Source organism: Oncorhynchus nerka, linkage group LG9a, assembly GCF_034236695.1.
Source record: "Oncorhynchus nerka isolate Pitt River linkage group LG9a, Oner_Uvic_2.0, whole genome shotgun sequence".
Classification (NCBI taxonomy): domain Eukaryota; kingdom Metazoa; phylum Chordata; class Actinopteri; order Salmoniformes; family Salmonidae; genus Oncorhynchus; species Oncorhynchus nerka.
This window is the reverse complement of record NC_088404.1, coordinates 12,348,037-12,367,684: the sequence shown is the minus strand read 5'-3', so window position 1 is coordinate 12,367,684 and position 19,648 is coordinate 12,348,037. Positions and strand designations below refer to the sequence as shown.

The 19,648-nt window shown below is 42.8% G+C and overlaps 1 protein-coding gene across 2 annotated transcripts; it reads right to left on the bottom strand.

Annotated features, from left to right (window-relative positions):
* Positions 1-4,679: 4,679 nt before the first annotated feature.
* Positions 4,680-9,117, bottom strand: LOC115134681 (parathyroid hormone-related protein-like). Of its 2 annotated transcripts, XM_029668872.2 has the most exons (3): positions 8,629-9,117; positions 7,839-7,962; positions 4,680-6,131 (listed from the first exon to the last, which is right to left on the bottom strand). In XM_029668872.2, the coding sequence occupies exons 2-3, from the start codon at positions 7,943-7,945 to the stop codon at positions 5,681-5,683; spliced, it is 558 nt and encodes a 185-aa protein (XP_029524732.2). In that variant the 5' UTR covers positions 7,946-7,962; positions 8,629-9,117; the 3' UTR covers positions 4,680-5,680. The 2 variants fall into 2 exon arrangements, with proteins under 2 accessions (XP_029524732.2, XP_064878191.1); XM_065022119.1 differs by lacking the exon at positions 8,629-9,117 and having other exon boundaries at positions 7,839-8,367.
* Between the last annotated feature and the right edge of the window lie 10,531 nt (positions 9,118-19,648).

Here is a 19,648-nt window from a genome sequence, read left to right as displayed (position 1 = left end):
AGTAACTGGCCCACATCCCCATCGCAACCCTCTAGTATAGTAACTGGCCCACATCCCCATTACAACCCTCTAGTATAGTAACTGGCCCACATCCCCATCTCAACCCTCTAGTATAGTAACTGGCCCACATCCCCATCTCAACCCCCCAGTATAGTAACTGGCCCACATCCCAACCCTCCAGTATAGTAACTGGCCCACATCCCCATCCCAACCCTCCAGTATAGTAACTGGCCCACATCCCCATCCCCATCCTCCAGTATAGTAACTGGCCCACATCCCAACCCTGCAGTATAGTAACTGGCTCACATCCCCATTACAACCCTCCAGAATAGTAACTGGCCCACATCCCAACCCTCCAGTATAGTAACTGGCCCACATCCCCATCTCAACCCTCCAGTATAGTAACTGGCCCACATCCCAACCCTCCAGTATAGTAACTGGCCCACATCCCCATCTCAACCCTCCAGTATAGTAACTGGATCACATCCCCATTACAACCCTCCAGTATAGTAACTGGCCCACATCCCAACCCTCCAGTATAGTAACTGGCCCACATCCCAACCCTGCAGTATAGTAACTGGCTCACATCCCCATTACAACCCTCCAGAATAGTAACTGGCCCACATCCCAACCCTCCAGTATAGTCACTGGCCCACATCCCAACCCTCTAGTATAGTAACTGGCCCACATCCCCATCTCAACCCTCCAATATAGTAACTGGCCCACATCCCAACCCTCCAGTATAGTAACTGGCCCACATCCCAACCCTGCAGTATAGTAACTGGCCCACATCCCTATCTCAACCCTCCAGTATAGTAACTGGCCCACATCCCAACCCTCCAGTATAGTAACTGGCCCACATCCCCATCCTGCAGTATAGTAACTGGCTCACATCCCCATAGTATAGTAACTGGCCCACATCCCAACCCTCCAGTATAGTAACTGGCCCACATCCCAACCCTCCAGTATAGTAACTGGCCCACATCCCAACCCTCCAGTATAGTAACTGGCCCACATCCCAACCCTCCAGTATAGTAACTGGCCCACATCCCAACCCTCTAGTATAGTAACTGGCCCACATCCCCATCTCAACCCTCCAATATAGTAACTGGCCCACATCCCAACCCTCCAGTATAGTAACTGGCCCACATCCCAACCCTGCAGTATAGTAACTGGCCCACATCCCTATCTCAACCCTCCAGTATAGTAACTGGCCCACATCCCAACCCTCCAGTATAGTAACTGGCCCACATCCCCATCCTGCAGTATAGTAACTGGCTCACATCCCCATAGTATAGTAACTGGCCCACATCCCAACCCTCCAGTATAGTAACTGGCCCACATCCCAACCCTCCAGTATAGTAACTGGCCCACATCCCAACCCTCCAGTATAGTAACTGGCCCACATCCCAACCCTCCAGTATAGTAACTGGCCCACATCCCAACCCTCCAGTATAGTAACTGGCTCACATCCCCATTACAACCCTCTAGTATAGTAACTGGCTCACATCCCCATCCCAACCCTCCAGTATAGTAACTGGCCCACATCCCAACCCTCCAGTATAGTAACTGGCTCACATCCCCATCCCAACCCTCCAGTATAGTAACTGGCTCACATCCCCATCCCAACCCTCCAGTATAGTAACTGGCTCACATCCCCATCCCAACCCTCCAGTATAGTAACTGGCTCACATCCCCATCCCAACCCTCCAGTATAGTAACTGGCTCACATCCCCATCCCAACCCTCCAGTATAGTAACTGGCTCACATACCCATCTCAACCCTCCAGTATAGTAACTGGCTCACATCCCCATCCCAACCCTCCAGTATAGTAACTGGCTCACATCCCCATCCCAACCCTCCAGTATAGTAACTGGCTCACATCCCCATCCCAACCCTCCAGTATAGTAACTCCCAACCCTCCAGTATAGTAACTGGCTCACATCCCCATCCCAACCCTCCAGTATAGTAACTGGCTCACATCCCCATCCCAACCCTCCAGTATAGTAACTGGCTCACATCCCCATCCCAACCCTCCAGTATAGTAACTGGCTCACATCCCCATCCCAACCCTCCAGTATAGTAACTGGCTCACATCCCCATCCCAACCCTCCAGTATAGTAACTGGCTCACATCCCCATCCCAACCCTCCAGTATAGTAACTGGCTCACATCCCCATCCCAACCCTCCAGTATAGTAACTGGCTCACATCCCCATCCCAACCCTCCAGTATAGTAACTGGCTCACATCCCCATCCCAACCCTCCAGTATAGTAACTGGCTCACATACCCATCTCAACAGTTTTTTATATGTGTTTTTTGTCCTCGATTCAAACTGGCAACCTTCAGGTTGCTGGCCCACCAGAATTTTCCAGTCAGACCTGGGATTCGAACCGGCAACCTACGTGACTACAGGGTGAAGGGGATGAGCAGCAAGGTGAGGAGGTCTGCCAGAGCCATGCTCTCTGACCTCTAACAGCCAGAAGCATACCACCCTGTATCCCATGCTGGATTTCCTCTGAAGCTATGCAGGGTTGGTCCTGGATGGGAGACCAGATGCTGCTGGAAGTAGTGTTGGAGGGCCAGTAGGAGGCACTCTTTCCTCTTGTCTAAAAAAAATATCCCATGGCAGTGCATTGCCCTGTGTAGGGTGTTGTCTTTTCGGATGGGATGTTAAACAGGTGTCCTGACTCTCTGTGGTCACTGAAGATCCCATAGCACTTATTGTAAGAGTAGGGGTGTTAACCCCGGTGTCCTGGCTAAATTCCCAATTTGTCCATCATGGCCAACTAATCATCCCCAGCTTCCAAATGGCTCATTCATCCCCCCTCCCCTTTAACTGTTCCCCGGGTCGTTGCTGTAAATGAGAAGTTCTTCTCAGTCAAGTTACCTGGTAAAATAAGGGATAAATAACCTACCTGAGTGCATTGTGAAGGGGATGAGCAGCATGCCGAGGAAGTCTGCCAAGGCCATGCTGAGCAGCAGGATATCCAGCCGGTTCTTCCTCTGGGTGTTTTACTTGGCAAAAAGAGAGAACACCATCAGGTTGGCAAAGAAACCGATGCCCAGGACCACCCCTCCAGCTACAGGAGAAGATCAGGAAGGACATGTTGGCGACAGCATGTTGTGAGATACAGGGAAGGCTTAGTTAATGTTTGGGATAATTCCATTTCACACTGCAAAAGCGGGCCTCTTTTTTGGTGAAGACGAAATACACTTTATATACTTGGAATATAATTAGCTTGATTTAGGTTTTATAACCACAAATAACTGAAAAAAACGGACAAAATCACTGTTATTATAGTATTTAAAACTACATGGACATGTTCTGTTTCTGAAATAATAGTTTAGATGACTCTGTTCTGCTCTTGTGGGGTACTCGCCATACTCTTAGTTTATTGAGTGAAGTTCATGTGTACCAAGATAAATTGCAGTTCTCCGACATGGGTGAATTCGGCAGCCACTCCGTGAATTTAATTTAGAAGGTCCTCATAATGATGAAAATTGTTTAAGAAAACGGTATTTCTTGTGAGAATAAAAATGTGATTTGATTTGATCCTTGACTCTCTGTATTAAACTTTGATTGCGGACTATGGAGCAAAGAAAAGCGAACACCACTCACAAGTCAAATTGATTCTGGTCGACTGAGTTTAAAGATACAGACTCAGACAGACGCGCACACTCCAGTGTTTTGAATTCCAAAGAGGTTTATGACTGTATGAATGTATATTTTCAGATTTTTTGTTGTTGCCATTGGCAGTTTCTATGGCAATTACTGTAGGCTATTATAGTGGCTGAATGGAAGTGATAAAGTGAGAGGTCTTATCACAGACCTTCTCCGACCTTTCATAGAACAAGGATCCTTCCTGTTCTGTTGTCTGTTCCCTCCCTCCCTCCCTCCCTCCCTCTTCTCTCCCTCTCTTCCCCTCTCTCTCTCTCTCTCCTCCCTTCCTCCCTCTTCCTCCCTCCCTCCCTCCCTCCCTCCCTCCCTCCCTCCCTCCCTCTTCTCTCCCTCTCTTCCCCTCTCTTCCCTCTCTCTCTCTCTCTCTCCCTCCCTTCCTCCCTCTTCTCTCTCTCCCTCCCTCCCTCCCTCCCTCCCTCCCTCTCTCTCTCTCTCTCTCTCTCTCTCTCTCTCTCTCAGTGAGTGAGTTATTAATGCCTCTGTCCATTCTTACATTGATTTTTTTCATAGCTGTGGAGCTATAGTCTTCTGACGGAGTCTTTATCAGGACATTCTGCTATGTTTATGACTGTCCAGCTAATTGCCTGAGCCCAAGGCTCTTAGGACAGGATGTAGCTAGTCTACTAACTCTGCTGCCTGGTACTCTCTCTCCTCTCCTCCATTACCAGCAGATCCATGCCTGTGTCCCAAATGGCCCCCTATTTCCTATCCAGTGCACTACCTTTGACCAGGGCCCAGCACTATACAAGGAATAGGGTGGCATTTGGGACGGAAGCCCATAATATACAGTCCATTCAGTCAGAGAGAGGCTGTTAAAATACACCACGTGGTTCTCTAGTGTGACATGAACAACCTTGCAAGGTACCTTGTGAACAGTCAACAAATACATAGATGAATTTCTCTTTCATAACTCCACGTTCAATGAGAGAGAATAGTAAGATAGAGTATTTGATTGTAGTACATCACATAAAGAGAGAACACAATGTTTACATGAAGATTTTAATCTTTGGTTTGATTATTATTATTATTTTAATGCTTGTGCTCTCAGTGCAAATGCTAAACATGACATGAATCTTAACAAGTCTGTAATCATTCCAACAGTTTCAACTGTGGCTTGATAAAACTAGAGAGAATTTGATGGACGATCCAATAACTTACTAGTCAATGAGATGATTGGGTAATATTAGAAACCAAGAAGAAAATAAAAAATAAAGGATTTATCAACAAAGGAACGTTTTCTTTCTTAATTAAAATCAACCACAAATGAGAACACTTATAACAATGTAACTTAACAAAACATATGGATATCATCATTATATCTAAAGTGCATTTTATGTTATTATAAAATATCAAAAAATCAGCAGCACGGTAATACATTCACAAAATAAATATACAGTTCAAATGAAATAAATTATGGTAAAAACATTTGTTATGGATCTAATAATACTAACTACAGATAAGAAATTATATATTCACAATATCGACTATCTAAAAAGCTACCGGGCAGTAAAAAAAAGAAAGAATGATCCTCCCTCATTTTGTGAATTTAAATATGTACAAACAATAAATATTTTATGCGTAACGTTTACTGTGTTGCCTATGTTACACATGGACATCTGATTGAAGAGGATTTAAAGGGTATTAGGGAGATACAGTAAATTGCTCCTGAAGGGCCCATATCTTACATTGTTATCTAACTATGGATGAGTTAAAGATTCATTTAACATGGCTGATGATTTTCATATTATTTACCTAATAAATATGTATACAGAAGTTATGTGTTATAATAAAAGTAGCAACATATTACTGTATATCAAGGCACACGGAAAAAGCAGCAGAATAAAACAATACAAGCAAAGACCAATGGCCATGGTATGGAGAGACCAGTTGTTTCGAGTCTGAGACATTAGGCTGAGTCTCAGTCAGTGATGCTGGAATCTTTGTCAGTCAGAGTCCTTAGTGCAGCGCCACCCAAAGGCTACATCATGAAGTATGTTTGTCACACAGTGTCTTGTGTCCTCTGTAACTCCTCTCTTTGTGTCGTAAGACTTGTGACTACAGAGCGAGCCCTCCTCCTCCTCTTCTCGATCTCCTTCCGTCTCCCTCTCTCCCCCTTCACCTTCTTTTTCCTCTTGGTGACCACCTTCAAAGGTTGGTGTTTGTAGGCCACAGATTTGTTGGTCTCCTGGGGGAGGTTGCTCCCCTCCCCTCCCAGCCGGAAGCTCAGGGGGAGGTTCTTGGTCCCTCCAGAGGGTTTGGGGGATAGGGCGCTTCCGCTGAAGGTGCTGTGACACTCATTAGCACTGGTCCTGCTCTGGGGAGCCGGGGCTCGCTCGCTGTCGGACGCGTGGACTTGGTCTAGTAGTTCCTGGATCCAGTGCCGTCTCTTGAACTCATGCAGGGAACGGCCCTTATCGTGCATCAGCTGGGCGTGGCTCACTGACCTCCTCCTGAATGGAGAGGGGAGAAGGAGATTGTTTCAACTGGACTCACTCTCCTTTTAAGAGTAGATGGCAATGGAAAATAATCACAGGTTGGGGACAGTTCCATTTCAATTAAGTCAATTAAATGGAATTGGTCTCTTTGTAATACCCCTTCAGGAGCGCCATAGTGAGCTGACAGTAACTTACTAATTGAGCCTCAGTAGGAGACTTGACTCTTTGCAGAGATAGTATTTACAACCCTACCTATCAACCTATCCCTTTCTCTTACAGCTGTCTTGTGTACAGTGGTACCTACCTACTGTACAGTATAGTGACTCTAAACTACCTACTTGTGAGGTGTTGATTGTTGAATGGCAGCCAAGGTCATGTTCCAGTAGACCTCAATAGGTGGCAGCATAAACAAGACATGCACAGTGGAAGCTGGGAGCTGTTCTATGTGAACACTATAATGTAAGAAAAGACCATGCTATGAGGCATATATTTAAAACTTCTTCGGGATCGGTGTCCCGTCCACGGGATGGTTGAGCTAATGTAGGCTAATGTGATTAGCATGAGGTTGTAAGTAAAGAGAAAAATTCCCAGGACATAAACATATCTGATATTTGCAGAAAAATGTAATTCTTGTTAATCTAACTGCACTGTCCAATTTACAGTAGCTATTACAGTGAAATAATACCATGCTATTGTTTGAGGAGAGTGCACAATTTTGAAGATGAAAAGTTATTAATAAACAAATTAGGCACATTTGGGCAGTCTTGATACAACATTTTGAACAGAAATACAATGTTTCATTGGATCAGTCTAAAACTTTGCACATACACTGCTGCCATTTAGTGGCCAAAATCTAAATTGCACCTGGGCTGGAATAATACATTATGGACTTTCTCTTGCATTTCAAAGATGATGGTACAAAAAAATAAAAAAAAATAACTGTTGGTTTTTTCATGGTATTATCTTTTACCAGATCTATTGTGTTATATTCTCCTACAATCATTTCACATTTCCACACACTTCAAAGTGTTTCCTTTCAAATGGTACCAAGAATATGCATATCCTTGCTTCAGGTCCTGAGCTACAAGCAGTTAGATTTGGGTATGTCATTTTAGGCAAAAATTGAAGAAATGGGGCGGATCCTGTTAAACCACAAAACATGTCACCCTCACCAACAATGTCAATCCAAACTTTAACGCAGGGAGTTAATCACAGGTTGGGGACAGTTCCATTTCAATTAAGTCAATTAAATGGAATTGGTCTCTTTGTAATACCCCTTCAGGAGCGCCATTGTGAGCTGACAGGTTTAATATACAGACAATTGACCAATGATTTAGTATATTCCATAAACATATTATATTCCATCAAATACATTCCATAAAATATATAATGTATTGAATAAAAATATATTTGCTTGTTCCATTTATTTTCAAGTTGTACCACTTAAATCTAGTATGTCATTTGTTGTTCTGTACAGTGGATCTATTCTTGTCCGCATATCTAGACCTCTTTTCTCAAATCAACGAACAATGGATGGAGTAAAGCAGTCCTGTGTTTGATCAAACTTAGATGCGAGTCCAGTGATTTGTTTAAAAGATGTCATTGATTGATCTACCTTTTCTTGTACCATTTAATATTAGAAAAGGAGGTAATATGATCATGAATAGAGAGTGAAAAGGAAAGAATGTACAGTTTGTAAACTAGTGAAAAACAGAGACTTACATTCTGTTAGTGAGAGCATCGATGGGTCTGCCGTAGAGAGGGACAGAAGAGTACAGCAGGAACACAGCTAGACTCCACTGCTGGAGCATGCCTCTGGAACACAGCATTCTGGAAGTCTGGAACTCTAGAACACGCAACAGACAATGTTCCATCCTTTATTGTATCGCTATTCACCAGGAACTAAAGTATGTACAGTATCAACTATGTACATAGCATGGTTTATTATGGTGTTGTAAAATACGTAATACCAATTATTTATTTGAAATGGCCCCCTGCAAACATGAATTGAAAACAACAATACAAATATTGAAATAGAACACTTAAAGCCCCTTTCATTTGTTGAGTATGATGTGTTGAGAAATGATATTTTATGCAGTACTGTAAGTGGTACAGAAAACCCCCTCAGAAGTTTGCAGCTTACCTTACTGCTACTTATCAGGTGGTTTTTACTTGGCAGCATGAATCTGGTTTCTGACCAACTCAACAACTTTCTGAGCCACCTTTGATTCCCGTGCCTGACACCAATTCTGTCTACTAAACAAGACCACCTGGTAATACTGAACTACCTAGACTAATACTGAAATACCTAGACTAATAATGAAATACCTAGACTAATACTGAAATACCTAGACTAATAATGAAATACATAGACTAATACTGAAATACCTAGACTAATAATGAAATACATAGACTAATACTGAAATACCTAGTAAAGAATTTATCGAAGCAGAGAGAGGCTTTTCTGGTACTTCCAAATAAACATCAAATACACCAAATGAAAAATACTCACATGGAGTAGATTTCCAAAACAAGTTATCCACAAAAAGGTTTTCTCCAGTTTGCAAATTCCCCAAAAATAGATATCTTTGCAAACTTTCCAAAGATCCCAAATAGAGATTTCTTTCCAAACGTTCTAAGATCCAAAATAGAGATATCTTCACAAAAAATAAGAAACTCGTATTTATTCTGCCCAATTCTATATGGTTCAGAGTAAGACCTTCAGCGAGAGGGTAACATGGGGAAACCCCCTTGAGACTGGTCTAGCTAGCTACCTTCCCAATATCTCCTGTATATTTAGGTAATTATTTATCTCACAAATCCCAATGAAAAAGGAACGATAAAATGAAGAAAAAAAGTGAGGCACATCAGACTGCAGCACATCAGCTTCTGTTATGCCGATAGCTCCTGTAACAGTCTTGTGAAGTGCTCTCCAGTAGCATCATGTCTGTATGGCTGGAGCAAGAGCAGGGGGAGGTGAGAGAGTGTGAAGCACGCTGCTGCCTTGTCTGACCACTCCAAGCGACCATATGTTTGTGTATTAGCATGTGTGAGTAAGTGAGAGTACAGCCCCTCCCTAGTTAGTGGGTGAAGCTGCAAACACTGCCCCCCCAACCCCCCATCCACCCCTCCCCCTGCCCATCTCAGTCCAGTCCTGATGACACACACACAGACACACATACAGACCAGCACTAACAAGAAGGTGGCGCCCAAGCAACACTGTAACAAAGAATACAGAAGAGAATGTAATTGTGTTATATGACATCATTATGACTACAAAGCCCTGTCATCTCTGTCCCTTGACATCTAAACAAGTACAGCATGTAAACAGTATGAAATATTATGGATTCTGATGACACCTTTTGCATTAGTTTATAGTGACATAATCGTCTCAAGGACAAGTGTCCGGCCCACCAACAAAAGCCCCCATCCATGCAGGAGCTCCCCTTGGCCTCCGAGGTAAACAGGTCTCAGGGCCTCACCACCGTCCCCTGGGAACGTGACCGAAACCTCAGAGAAACCCAACCACACACAACCCACACTACAGGCCTTACAGTAACCTTGACCACCTCAGTCAACCAGGCTGCCACGTAATGGTCACAGTGGCCAGAGAAGAATCTAGTCTTTATTCAATAGAGTAAAGTTAGACCACAGGGCTGGAGTCAATTCCATTTCAAATCACTGAATTTCAGTTTTCTTTCTGAAACGACTGAATTGAAATGGAATTGACCCCAACCCAGGTCAATAATACGGCCATGAGAGATTCTCAGAGAGTTTGAAGATTTGGATACATGTCAAATAAAAAAATGTAGGACGGTATACAGTTTTCTCTTGTCAGACATGTTTTCAACAACAACATAAATATGTTTTTATGGAGCCGATAGGGGATAACAAGTCTCTTTCAAAGACAGCATTAATCAGAAGCTTAATAAGGCTCCTGACCGCTGCATTGAAATATTGCAACAGTGTAATAATCAATACATTTTTTAAATGACTGCATAAACATGAGTGTATGATTATATTATCTAAATGTATAGATCTAAATATACAGACCTTCGTTAAACATAGATAGTATATTTTCCCAGATAAAAATAGAATGATCATGTGATGATTTAGATGAACAGAACGACATGCCCAAAAGTATGTGGACACCTGCTAGTCGAACATCTCATTCCAAAATCATGGGCATTAATATGAAGTTGGTCCCCCTTCTGCTGTTATAACACCCTCCATTCTTCTGAGAAGGCTTTCCCCTAGACGTTGGACTTGCTTCCACTCAGCTACAAAAGCTTTAGTGAGGTCGGATACTGATGTTGGGTGATTAGGCCCGGCTCACAGTCGGCATTCCAATTAATCCCAAATGTGTTCAATGGGGTTGAGGTCAGGGCACTGTGCAGGCCAGTCAAGTTCTTCCACACATCTCAACAAACCATTTCTCTATGCACCTCGCTTTGTGCACGGGGGCGTTGTCATGCCGATACAGGAAAGGGCCTTCCCCAAACTGTTGCCACAAATTTGGAAGGACAGAAACGTCTAGAATGTCATTGTATGCTGTAGCGTTAAGATTTCCCTTCACTGGAACTAAAGAGCCTAGCCCGGACCATCGAAAACAGCCCCAGACCATTATTCCGCCTCCTCCAAACTTTACAGTTGGCACTATGCATTTGGGCAGGTAGCGTTTTCCTGCAATCGGCCAAACCAAAATTTGTCCGTTGGACTGTTTCCACTGCCGGTGAGCTTTACACCACTCCAGCCAACGCCTGGCGTTGCGCATGGTGATCTTAGGCTTGTGTGCGGCTGCTCAGCCATGGAAACCTATTTCATGAAGCTCCAGACAAACAGTTCTTGTGCTGACGTTGCTTCCAGAGGCAGTTTGGAACTCGGTAGTGAGGGTTGCAATGGAGGATAGACCATTTTTACACGCTAAGGACTTCAGCACTGGGTTCCCGAGTGGCGCAGCGGTCTAAGGCACTGCATCTCAGTGCTAGAGGTGTCACTACAGACACCCTGAATCCTGGCTGTATCACAACCGGCCGAGATTGGGAGTCCCATATGTCGGCGCACAATTGGCCCAGCATTGGGTTTGGCCGTCATTGTAAATAAGAATTTGTTCTTAACTGACTTGCATAGTTAAATATATATAGAAAGATTTTTTAAAGCACTTGGTGGTCCCATTCTGTGAGCTTCTGTGGCCTAATACTTCATGGCTGAGCCGTTGTTGCTCCTAGACATTTCCACTTCACAGTAACAGCACAGTTGACTGGGGCAGCTCTAGCAGGGCAAAAATTTGACGAACTGACTTGTTGGAAAGGTGGCGTCCTATGACGGTGTCACGTTGAAAGCCACTGAGCTTTTCAGTAAGGCCATTCTACTGCCAATGTTTGTTTATGGAGATTGCAGCAACGGGTGTTGCTGAAGTAGCCAAATCCACTAATTTGAAGGGGTGTCCACATACTTTTGTATATACAGTGCATTCGTAAGGCATTCAAGCCCCTTCACTTTTTTCACATTTTGTTACATTACAGACAGGTTTTTAGAAATGTATTACAAATAAAAACCAGACATATCACGTTTACATTCAGACCCTTTACTCAGTACTTTGAAGCTACAAGCTTGGCACACCGGTATTTGGGGAGTTTTCCCATTCTTCTCTGCAGATCCTCTTAAGCTCTGTTAGGTTGAATGGGGAGCGTAGCTGCATAGCTATTTTCAGGTCTCTCCAGAGATATTCGCTAGGGTTAAAGTCCAGGCTCTGGCTGTGCCACTCAAGGACATTCAGAGACTTGTCCCGAAGCCACTTCTGCATTGTCTTGGCTGTGTGCTTAGGGTCATTGTCCTGTTGGATGGTGAACTTTCGCCGCAGTCTGAGGTCTTCAGTGCTGTGGAGCAGGTTTTCATCAAGGACCTGTCTGTACATTCATCTTTCCCTTGATCCTGACAGGTCTCGCAGTCCCTGACGCTGATAAACATCCCCACAGCATGATGCTGTATCATGACACAAGACGAGACCCAGATACAGAAACAGGAGGCAGATGGTTGGAGTTTAAGATGTTTAATAATCCAAAAGGAGTAGGAAAGAGAATGCTCGTGGACAGGTCAAAGGTCAAAACCAGTTCAGAGTCCAGGAGGTACAGAGTAGTAGACAGGCTCGAGGTCAAGGCAAGCAGAATGGCCAGGCAGTTACAGAGTCCAGAAAGAAAACCGAGAGGACTAGAAAAAGGAGAATAGCAAAGGCAGAGTCAGGCAGTGGTCAAAACCGGGAAGACTAGCAAAAGAGAATAGAAAAGGAGTAAGGGGAAAAAACGCTGGTTGACTTGACTAAACATACAAGACGAACTGGCACACAGAGACAGGAAACACAGGGATAAATACACTGGGGAAAACAAGATGAACTGGCCCAGAGAGACAGGAAACACAGGGATAAATACACTGGGGAAAACAAGATGAACTGGCACAGAGAGACAGGAAACACGGGGATAAATACACTGGGGAAAACAAGATGAACTGGCAAAGAGAGACAGGAAACACAGGGATAAATACACTGGGGAAAACAAGATGAACTGGCCCAGAGAGACAAGAAACACAGGGATAAATACACGGGAAAACAAAATGAACTGGCACAGAGAGACAGGAAACACAGGGATAAATACACTGGTACAGAGAGACAGGAAACACATGGATAAATACACTGGCACAGAGAGACAGGAAACACAGGGATAAATACACTGGTACAGAGAGACAGGAAACACAGGGATAAATACACTGGCATGGAGAGACAGGAAACACAGGGATAAATACACTAGTACAGAGAGACAGGAAACACAGGGATAAATACACTGGTACAGAGAGACAGGAAACACAGGGATAAATACACTGGTACAGAGAGACAGGAAACACAGGGATAAATACACTGGGGAAAACAAGCGACACCTGGAGGGGGTGGAGACAATAACGAGGACAGGTGAAACTGATCAGGGTGTGACATGCTCCCTCTACCATGCTTCACCGTAGGGATGGCATTGGCCAGGTGATAAGTAGTGCCTGGTTTCCTCCAGAGGTGACATTTGGCATTCAGGCCAAATAGTTCAATCTTGGTTTCATCAGACCAGGGAATCTTGCTTCTGATGGTCTGAAAGTCATTTGGGTGCCTTTTGGCAAACGCCAAGTGGGCTGCCATCTGGCCACTTCACCATAAAGGCCTGATTGGTGGAATGATGCAGAGATGGTTGTCCTTCTGGAAGGTTCTCCCATCTTCACACCTCCCTGACCAAGGCCCTTCTCACCCGATTGATCAGTTTGGCCGGGCGGCCAGTTCTAGAAGGAGTCTTGGTGGTTCCAAACTTCTTCTATTTAAGAATGATGGAGGCCACTGCGTTCTTGGGGACCTTCAATGCTGTAGAAACATTTTGGTACCCTTCCCCAGATCTGTGCCTTGACACAATCCTGTCTCTGAGCTCTACGGACAATTCCTACGACCTCATGGCTTGGTTTTTGCTCTGACATGCACCGTGAACTGTGGGACATTATATAAACAGGCCTTTCCAAATCATGTCTGAATACTTATATACAGTGGGGAGAACAAGTATTTGATACACTGCCGTTTTTGCAGGTTTTCCTACTTACAAAGCATGTCGAGGTCTGTAATTTGTATCATAGGTACACTTCAACTGTGAGAGACGGAATCTAAAACAAAAATCCAGATAATCACATTGTATGATTTTTAAGTAATTAATTAGCATTTTATTGCATTACAGAAATATTTGATACATCAGAAAAGCAGAACTTAATATTTGGTACAGAAACCGTTGTTTTCAATTACAGAGATCATACGTTTCCTGTAGTTCTTGACCAGGTTTGCACACACTGCAGCAGGGATTTTGGCCCACTCCTCCATACAGTCCTTCTCCAGATCCTTCAGGTTTCGGGGCTGTCGCTGGTCAATACAGACTTTCAGCTCCCTCCAAAGATTTTCTATTGGGTTCAGGTCTGGAGACTGGCTAGGCCACTTCAGGAGCTTGAGATGCTTCTTATGGAGCCACTCCTTAGTTGCCCTGGCTGTGTGTTTCGGGTCGTTGTCATACTGGAAGACCCAGCCATGACCCATCTTCAATGCTCTTACTGAGGGAAAGGGGTTGTTGGCCAAGATCTCGCGATACATGGCCCCATCCATCCTCCCCTCAATACGGTGCAGTCGTCCTGTTCCCTTTGCAGAAAAGCATCCCCAAAGAAGGATGTTTCCACCTCCATGCTTCACGGTTGGGATGGTGTTCTTGGGGTTGGACTCATCCTTCTTCTTCCTCCAAACACGGCGAGTGGATTTTAGACCAAAAAGCTCTATTTTTGTCTCATCAGACCACATGACCTTCTCCCATTCCTCCTCTGGATCATCCAGATGGTCATTGGCAAACTTCAGACGGGCCTGGACATGCGCTGGCTTGAGCAGGGGGACCTTGCGTGCGCTGCAGGATTTTAATCCATGACGGCGTAGTGTGTTACTAATGGTTTTCTTTGAGACTGTGGTCCCAGCTCTCTTCAGGTCATTGACCAGGTCCTGCCGTGTAGTTCTGGGCTGATCCCTCACCTTCCTCATGATCATTGATGCCCCACGAGGTGAGATCTTGCATGGAGCCCCAGACCGAGGGTGATTGACCGTCATCTTGAACTTCTTCCATTTTCTAATAATTGCGCCAACAGTTGTTGCCTTCTCACCAAGCTGCTTGCCTATTGTCCTTTAGCCCATCCCAGCCTTGTACAGGTCTACAATTTTAGCCCTGATGTCCTTACACAGCTCTCTGGTCTTGGCCATTGTGGAGAGGTTGGTGATTTTCTGGATTTTTGTTTTAGATTCCATCTCTCACAGTTGAAGTGTACCTATGATAAAAATTACAGACCTCTACATGCTTTGTAAGTAGGAAAACCTGCAAAACCGGCAGTGTATCAAATACCTCTTCTCCCCACTGTAAATAAGGTATTTTTTAAATCAATTTGCACACATTTCGAAAAACCTGTTTTCGATTTGTTATTATGGGATATTGTGTGTAGATTGATAAGGAAAACATTTAATTCAATCAATTTTAGAATATGGCTGTAATGTAACAAAATGTGGAAAAAGTGAAAAGGTCTGAAAACTTTCCGAATGCTCTGTATGTTGTATATTACGAGTTGGCCATATAAAACACAGCATGAAATATGTCAACGAGCAACCTGAGAGTAGACAAAATCTGGATTTAATAACGTGCATCTCTCTTCATGAATAAAACTCAGAAACTAGATTTTTCTAAGTGCTGTAGCTTAGCAGACCTTAGTAAAGGAACACAGGAGGGTAATGTACCTGGTGGGTGGTGGAGTTCTTAATGCACTTTACAAGCAACCAATTCAGCAAGGGGTCCTACTGTAAAGTGCCTTGAGTTTGGGAGTAGGTCCCCCCCCCCCTCTCATCGTCCCCAAAATCTGCTTGCTATAGTTTCCAACTGCTCTGCGTCCCCAATGCTAACTAATAACACGTTCACATTCGGTAGGAAAAAAATACCAAATTTGATTCCATTCTGTAAATTCTGACTTTTACCTGCAAAAAGAAAAAAATCCCCTCATTTCCTGGCAGGCTCAGACCAGCATGCAGAATCCGAGCCAGGAAAGCTGCTTTTGATTCATGCTAAATTGCTCTCTCAACACAGAACAACATTAGCTAGTTGTCCGTTTTTCATCCTACCTACAGTTGTTGAACGTCACACACTTAGGCCTACAGACTGTGCTCTTCCAAAACAGCTCATACCCCATGTTGAAGCCAAAGTAACACCCTCGTTTTATTCATCACAAATCCACACTCCCTCATGTTTTGATTTTAGGACCTGTTCTAATCTGGAATATATTTCTACGCTTGTATACATCCCCTGCACAGTCCTATATTTGGAACACCCATTGTGTCATCCTTCAGTAAATCCAGGCTTTGCTCATTTCAACCGTTCTATATTCCACATTTTGTTGTGAGGCTGACATGGGCAGCTTTCTTCTTCTCCTTCTTCTTCTACTTCTTCTACTTCTTCTACTTTTTCTTCTTCTTCTTCTTCTTCTACTTCTTCTTCTTCTACTTCTTCTACTTTTTCTTCTTCTTCTTCTACTTTTTCTTCTTCTTCTTCTTCTTCTTCTTCTTCTTCTACTTCTTCTACTTTTTCTTCTTCTTCTTCTTCTTCTTCTACTTCTTCTTCTTCTTCTACTTCTTCTTCTACTTCTTCTACTTTTTCTTCTTCTTCTTCTTCTTCTTCTACTTCTTCTTCTTCTACTTCTTCTTCTTATTCTTCTACTTCTTCTACTTCTTCTACTTCTTCTACTTTTTCTTCTTCTTCTTCTTCTTCTACTTCTTCTTCTTCTACTTTTTCTTCTTCTTCTTCTTCTTCTTCTACTTCTTCTTCTTCTACTTCTTCTTCTACTTCTTCTACTTTTTCTTCTTCTTCGTCTTCTACTTCTTCTTCTTATAATTATTATTATTATTATTATTATTATTCTAATCATAAAGCTGTACAGTTGGCTTGCATGTAAAACATGACTGTCAGTCTGTCTATGAAAAAGCAAAAGATGACCATTAACCGTATTTAAACCATGTTTAATCTAACCACTGTGTACATAGCCTATACTGTGAAAAACAACATAAAGAGGTTATGATGTGTTTGATTAAGGTTTCTTTATGGTTTAGCCAGTGCTTGGATAGCTTGGCCATTTCTAAGCATATTAATTCTTGGTTTGTTAGTTTAGAAAACCTTAAAGGTGATAAATGGGTTTTAGCAGAGTTTTACTTTCCCTCTCTGTGGTCTCTCAGAAGTAAATTACAGGCAACTGCACTTAGTTCATTTGAGGTATGCTGCTCTACTGTACAACGTCTCACTATAGGCAGTAAGAATATCGTTTTGCTGCTGTTGTTCTACAAATCATTCACACTCATCAATCTTAGTCTTCAACCAGCAAAATCTTTTCTTTTTAAAAAAAATATAAAATAATTGCCTGTACTGTATTCCCCCTGGTCTCTTCTAACAGCCTGTTCTCTATCCTAAACCCTTTCAACGATGTTGTCACCATTTCTCCACATGTTTATGCAGATATATTGGCATTGTGGTACTTAATCTATGCTATAAACTGGGTAGTTTGAGCCCTGAATGCTGATTGGCTGACAGCCGTGGTATATCAGACAATATATCACGAGTATGACAAAAGATTTACCGTGGTACTTAATCTATAGTATATGTTCTAAAGTATGGATTAAATCTTAAGTGGATAGCAAAATGTGAATACAAATCCTACTTTGACATGTTTCAACTTTCCCTGGCAGCGTTTTAGGAGAAACAGCAAAGTCATTGAACACCCAGATGTATTTATTTTTAATCGAGAATATGATTGTTTAGTAACTTTTCATTTTCTCAGCAGAGAAAGGAAATACTCAGCATTGTTAACTATTACAGTGTATATTAAAAAAAAACAAAAAAAACATTTAACTTTATTGAACTAGGCAACTCAGTTAAGAACAAACTCTTATTTACAATGACAGCCTACACCGGCCAATCACGGCCAGATGTGATACTTCCTGGATTCGAACCAGGGACTGAAGTGACACCTCTTGCACTGAGATGCAGTTCCTTAGACTCAGGAGTAAATGATGCAATGTGCTAAACCTTTCTCATTATCTATTTGATAGACCACTTTTTGAAATGTTTTTCTTTGTTTAAACTAGATGGGGAGTTGTGGAATGAGAAAACCTGGGTATATTTCTGTTCTTTCTCTTCCTTTTCTAAGAAAACCACCTTAAAAAACAATATATTAAACAATGCATTTTACTCACTGTAAATAGGAAAAACTATTCTGTCCTTACGTTTGCTGTTTATATCAGAATTTTAAGGAAGACCATTCGAAGATATTCCAAGATACTGTAGCACTTTGAAAATACTGCAGTCTTTCTCGATCACACACACACACACACACACACACACACACACACACACACACACACACACACACACACACACACACACACACACACACACATTACACACACACACACATTACACACAATCTTAATGAATTGCTTTTAGTACGACGGATATAACTTCCACAGAATGTCATTGATTTCAGTGTGTATTTTACCAAAGACTCCAACAAGTTACAATACACAATGGGTTGGCTTGGCAGACCAGGATTTAAAAAACAGGTCACTCTTCAAGTCTCACTCTGAAACTCTGAAAACCGTACATCCTGAACATTACCTAATGCCTGTTCAGGGTTACCATAACATGGACTGCATACCAAATGGCACCCTATTCCCTATATAGTGCACTACTTTTGACCAGGGCCCTCTGTAAAGTAGTGCACTATGAATGGAATAGGTTGACATTTGAGACACATCCTTGCACTCCTCTGTAACTCATTCTACTGATCTGCGGTAGCTGAGAATGAGTTTTGCGGTTTCTCCATTTCTGTCTTTGCCATTTGAAGTATAAATGATCAGTTGTATGTAAGTCAATCCTCGAAGGCCAATCCCTCATGTCTAACTTGTAGATGAATTTATTTTAAATTGTCATAAATGTCAGGCTATTGGAGACAGTGATCCGAGGAGGTTTTAGTGGGACAAAAGCATGTTGTTCAGAGTCAGAACCAGTCCAGAACCCAGGAAACCCAGGCAGGTACATTATATCATTATTTTCTATGCTGGAAATATCTGACATGGGACATTTTACCTGTAAAACGTTTGGTTATGAATGAGTAGGCGATAGTTAAGAAAATAGTATTCCTGCCTAGAATACTCCTTCTCCTTTCTCCTCTGATTCCTACAAGTAGCCTAAAAGGTTTCGTTATTAACTCTATTTAGCTGGTATTAAGTATTATCAATGTTATACGATTAGAATATTTACATTTTCACCTGTACGGTCAAAAAAACACCCATCCACCCATGCATTTTTGCAAGGCCAACCACATTGTTGGACTAAAAAATCACCAACATGGCTTGGATTGGAATATTATGCCAGCCATTCAATGAGTCCAAGTTTGTCATTAGACAAGCTCATTTTTAAAAAGTAGCCTGTTTTGAATAATAGTTAATAATGTAGCCTCCACCCAGTCAGTGGCTGTTCACACTGTACTGTGCAGTGAACTGGGACATGGCAGAGAGAGGAAGGAAGCCGTACAGTCAGACCGTAGCTCATCTCATCAGGCTGTTGCCACTGAAGGATTCACAGCACAGGAGCTGAAACCCTTACTGAGCTAAATCCTCCCTGCTGCTTTATGGGGAACAGTAAAAGGGCTGGTGTTTCCTCTGGTCATTCGCTTTCCTTTTCTTCTCTCTCAATCCGATCTCTCTCTCTCAGCTGAACTGAAATCCATGGGCATTGTTTTTTTTTAAATTAAATTTTATAGCAATTTGCTCACCCTAAAAATCGTCAATCCACCATCCATCCATTCTTCCAATCCACCATCCATCCATTCTTCCAATCCACCATCCATCCATTCTTCCAACTAGGGATGGTAGCTGACTCTATAGCCCCTCCTATCTG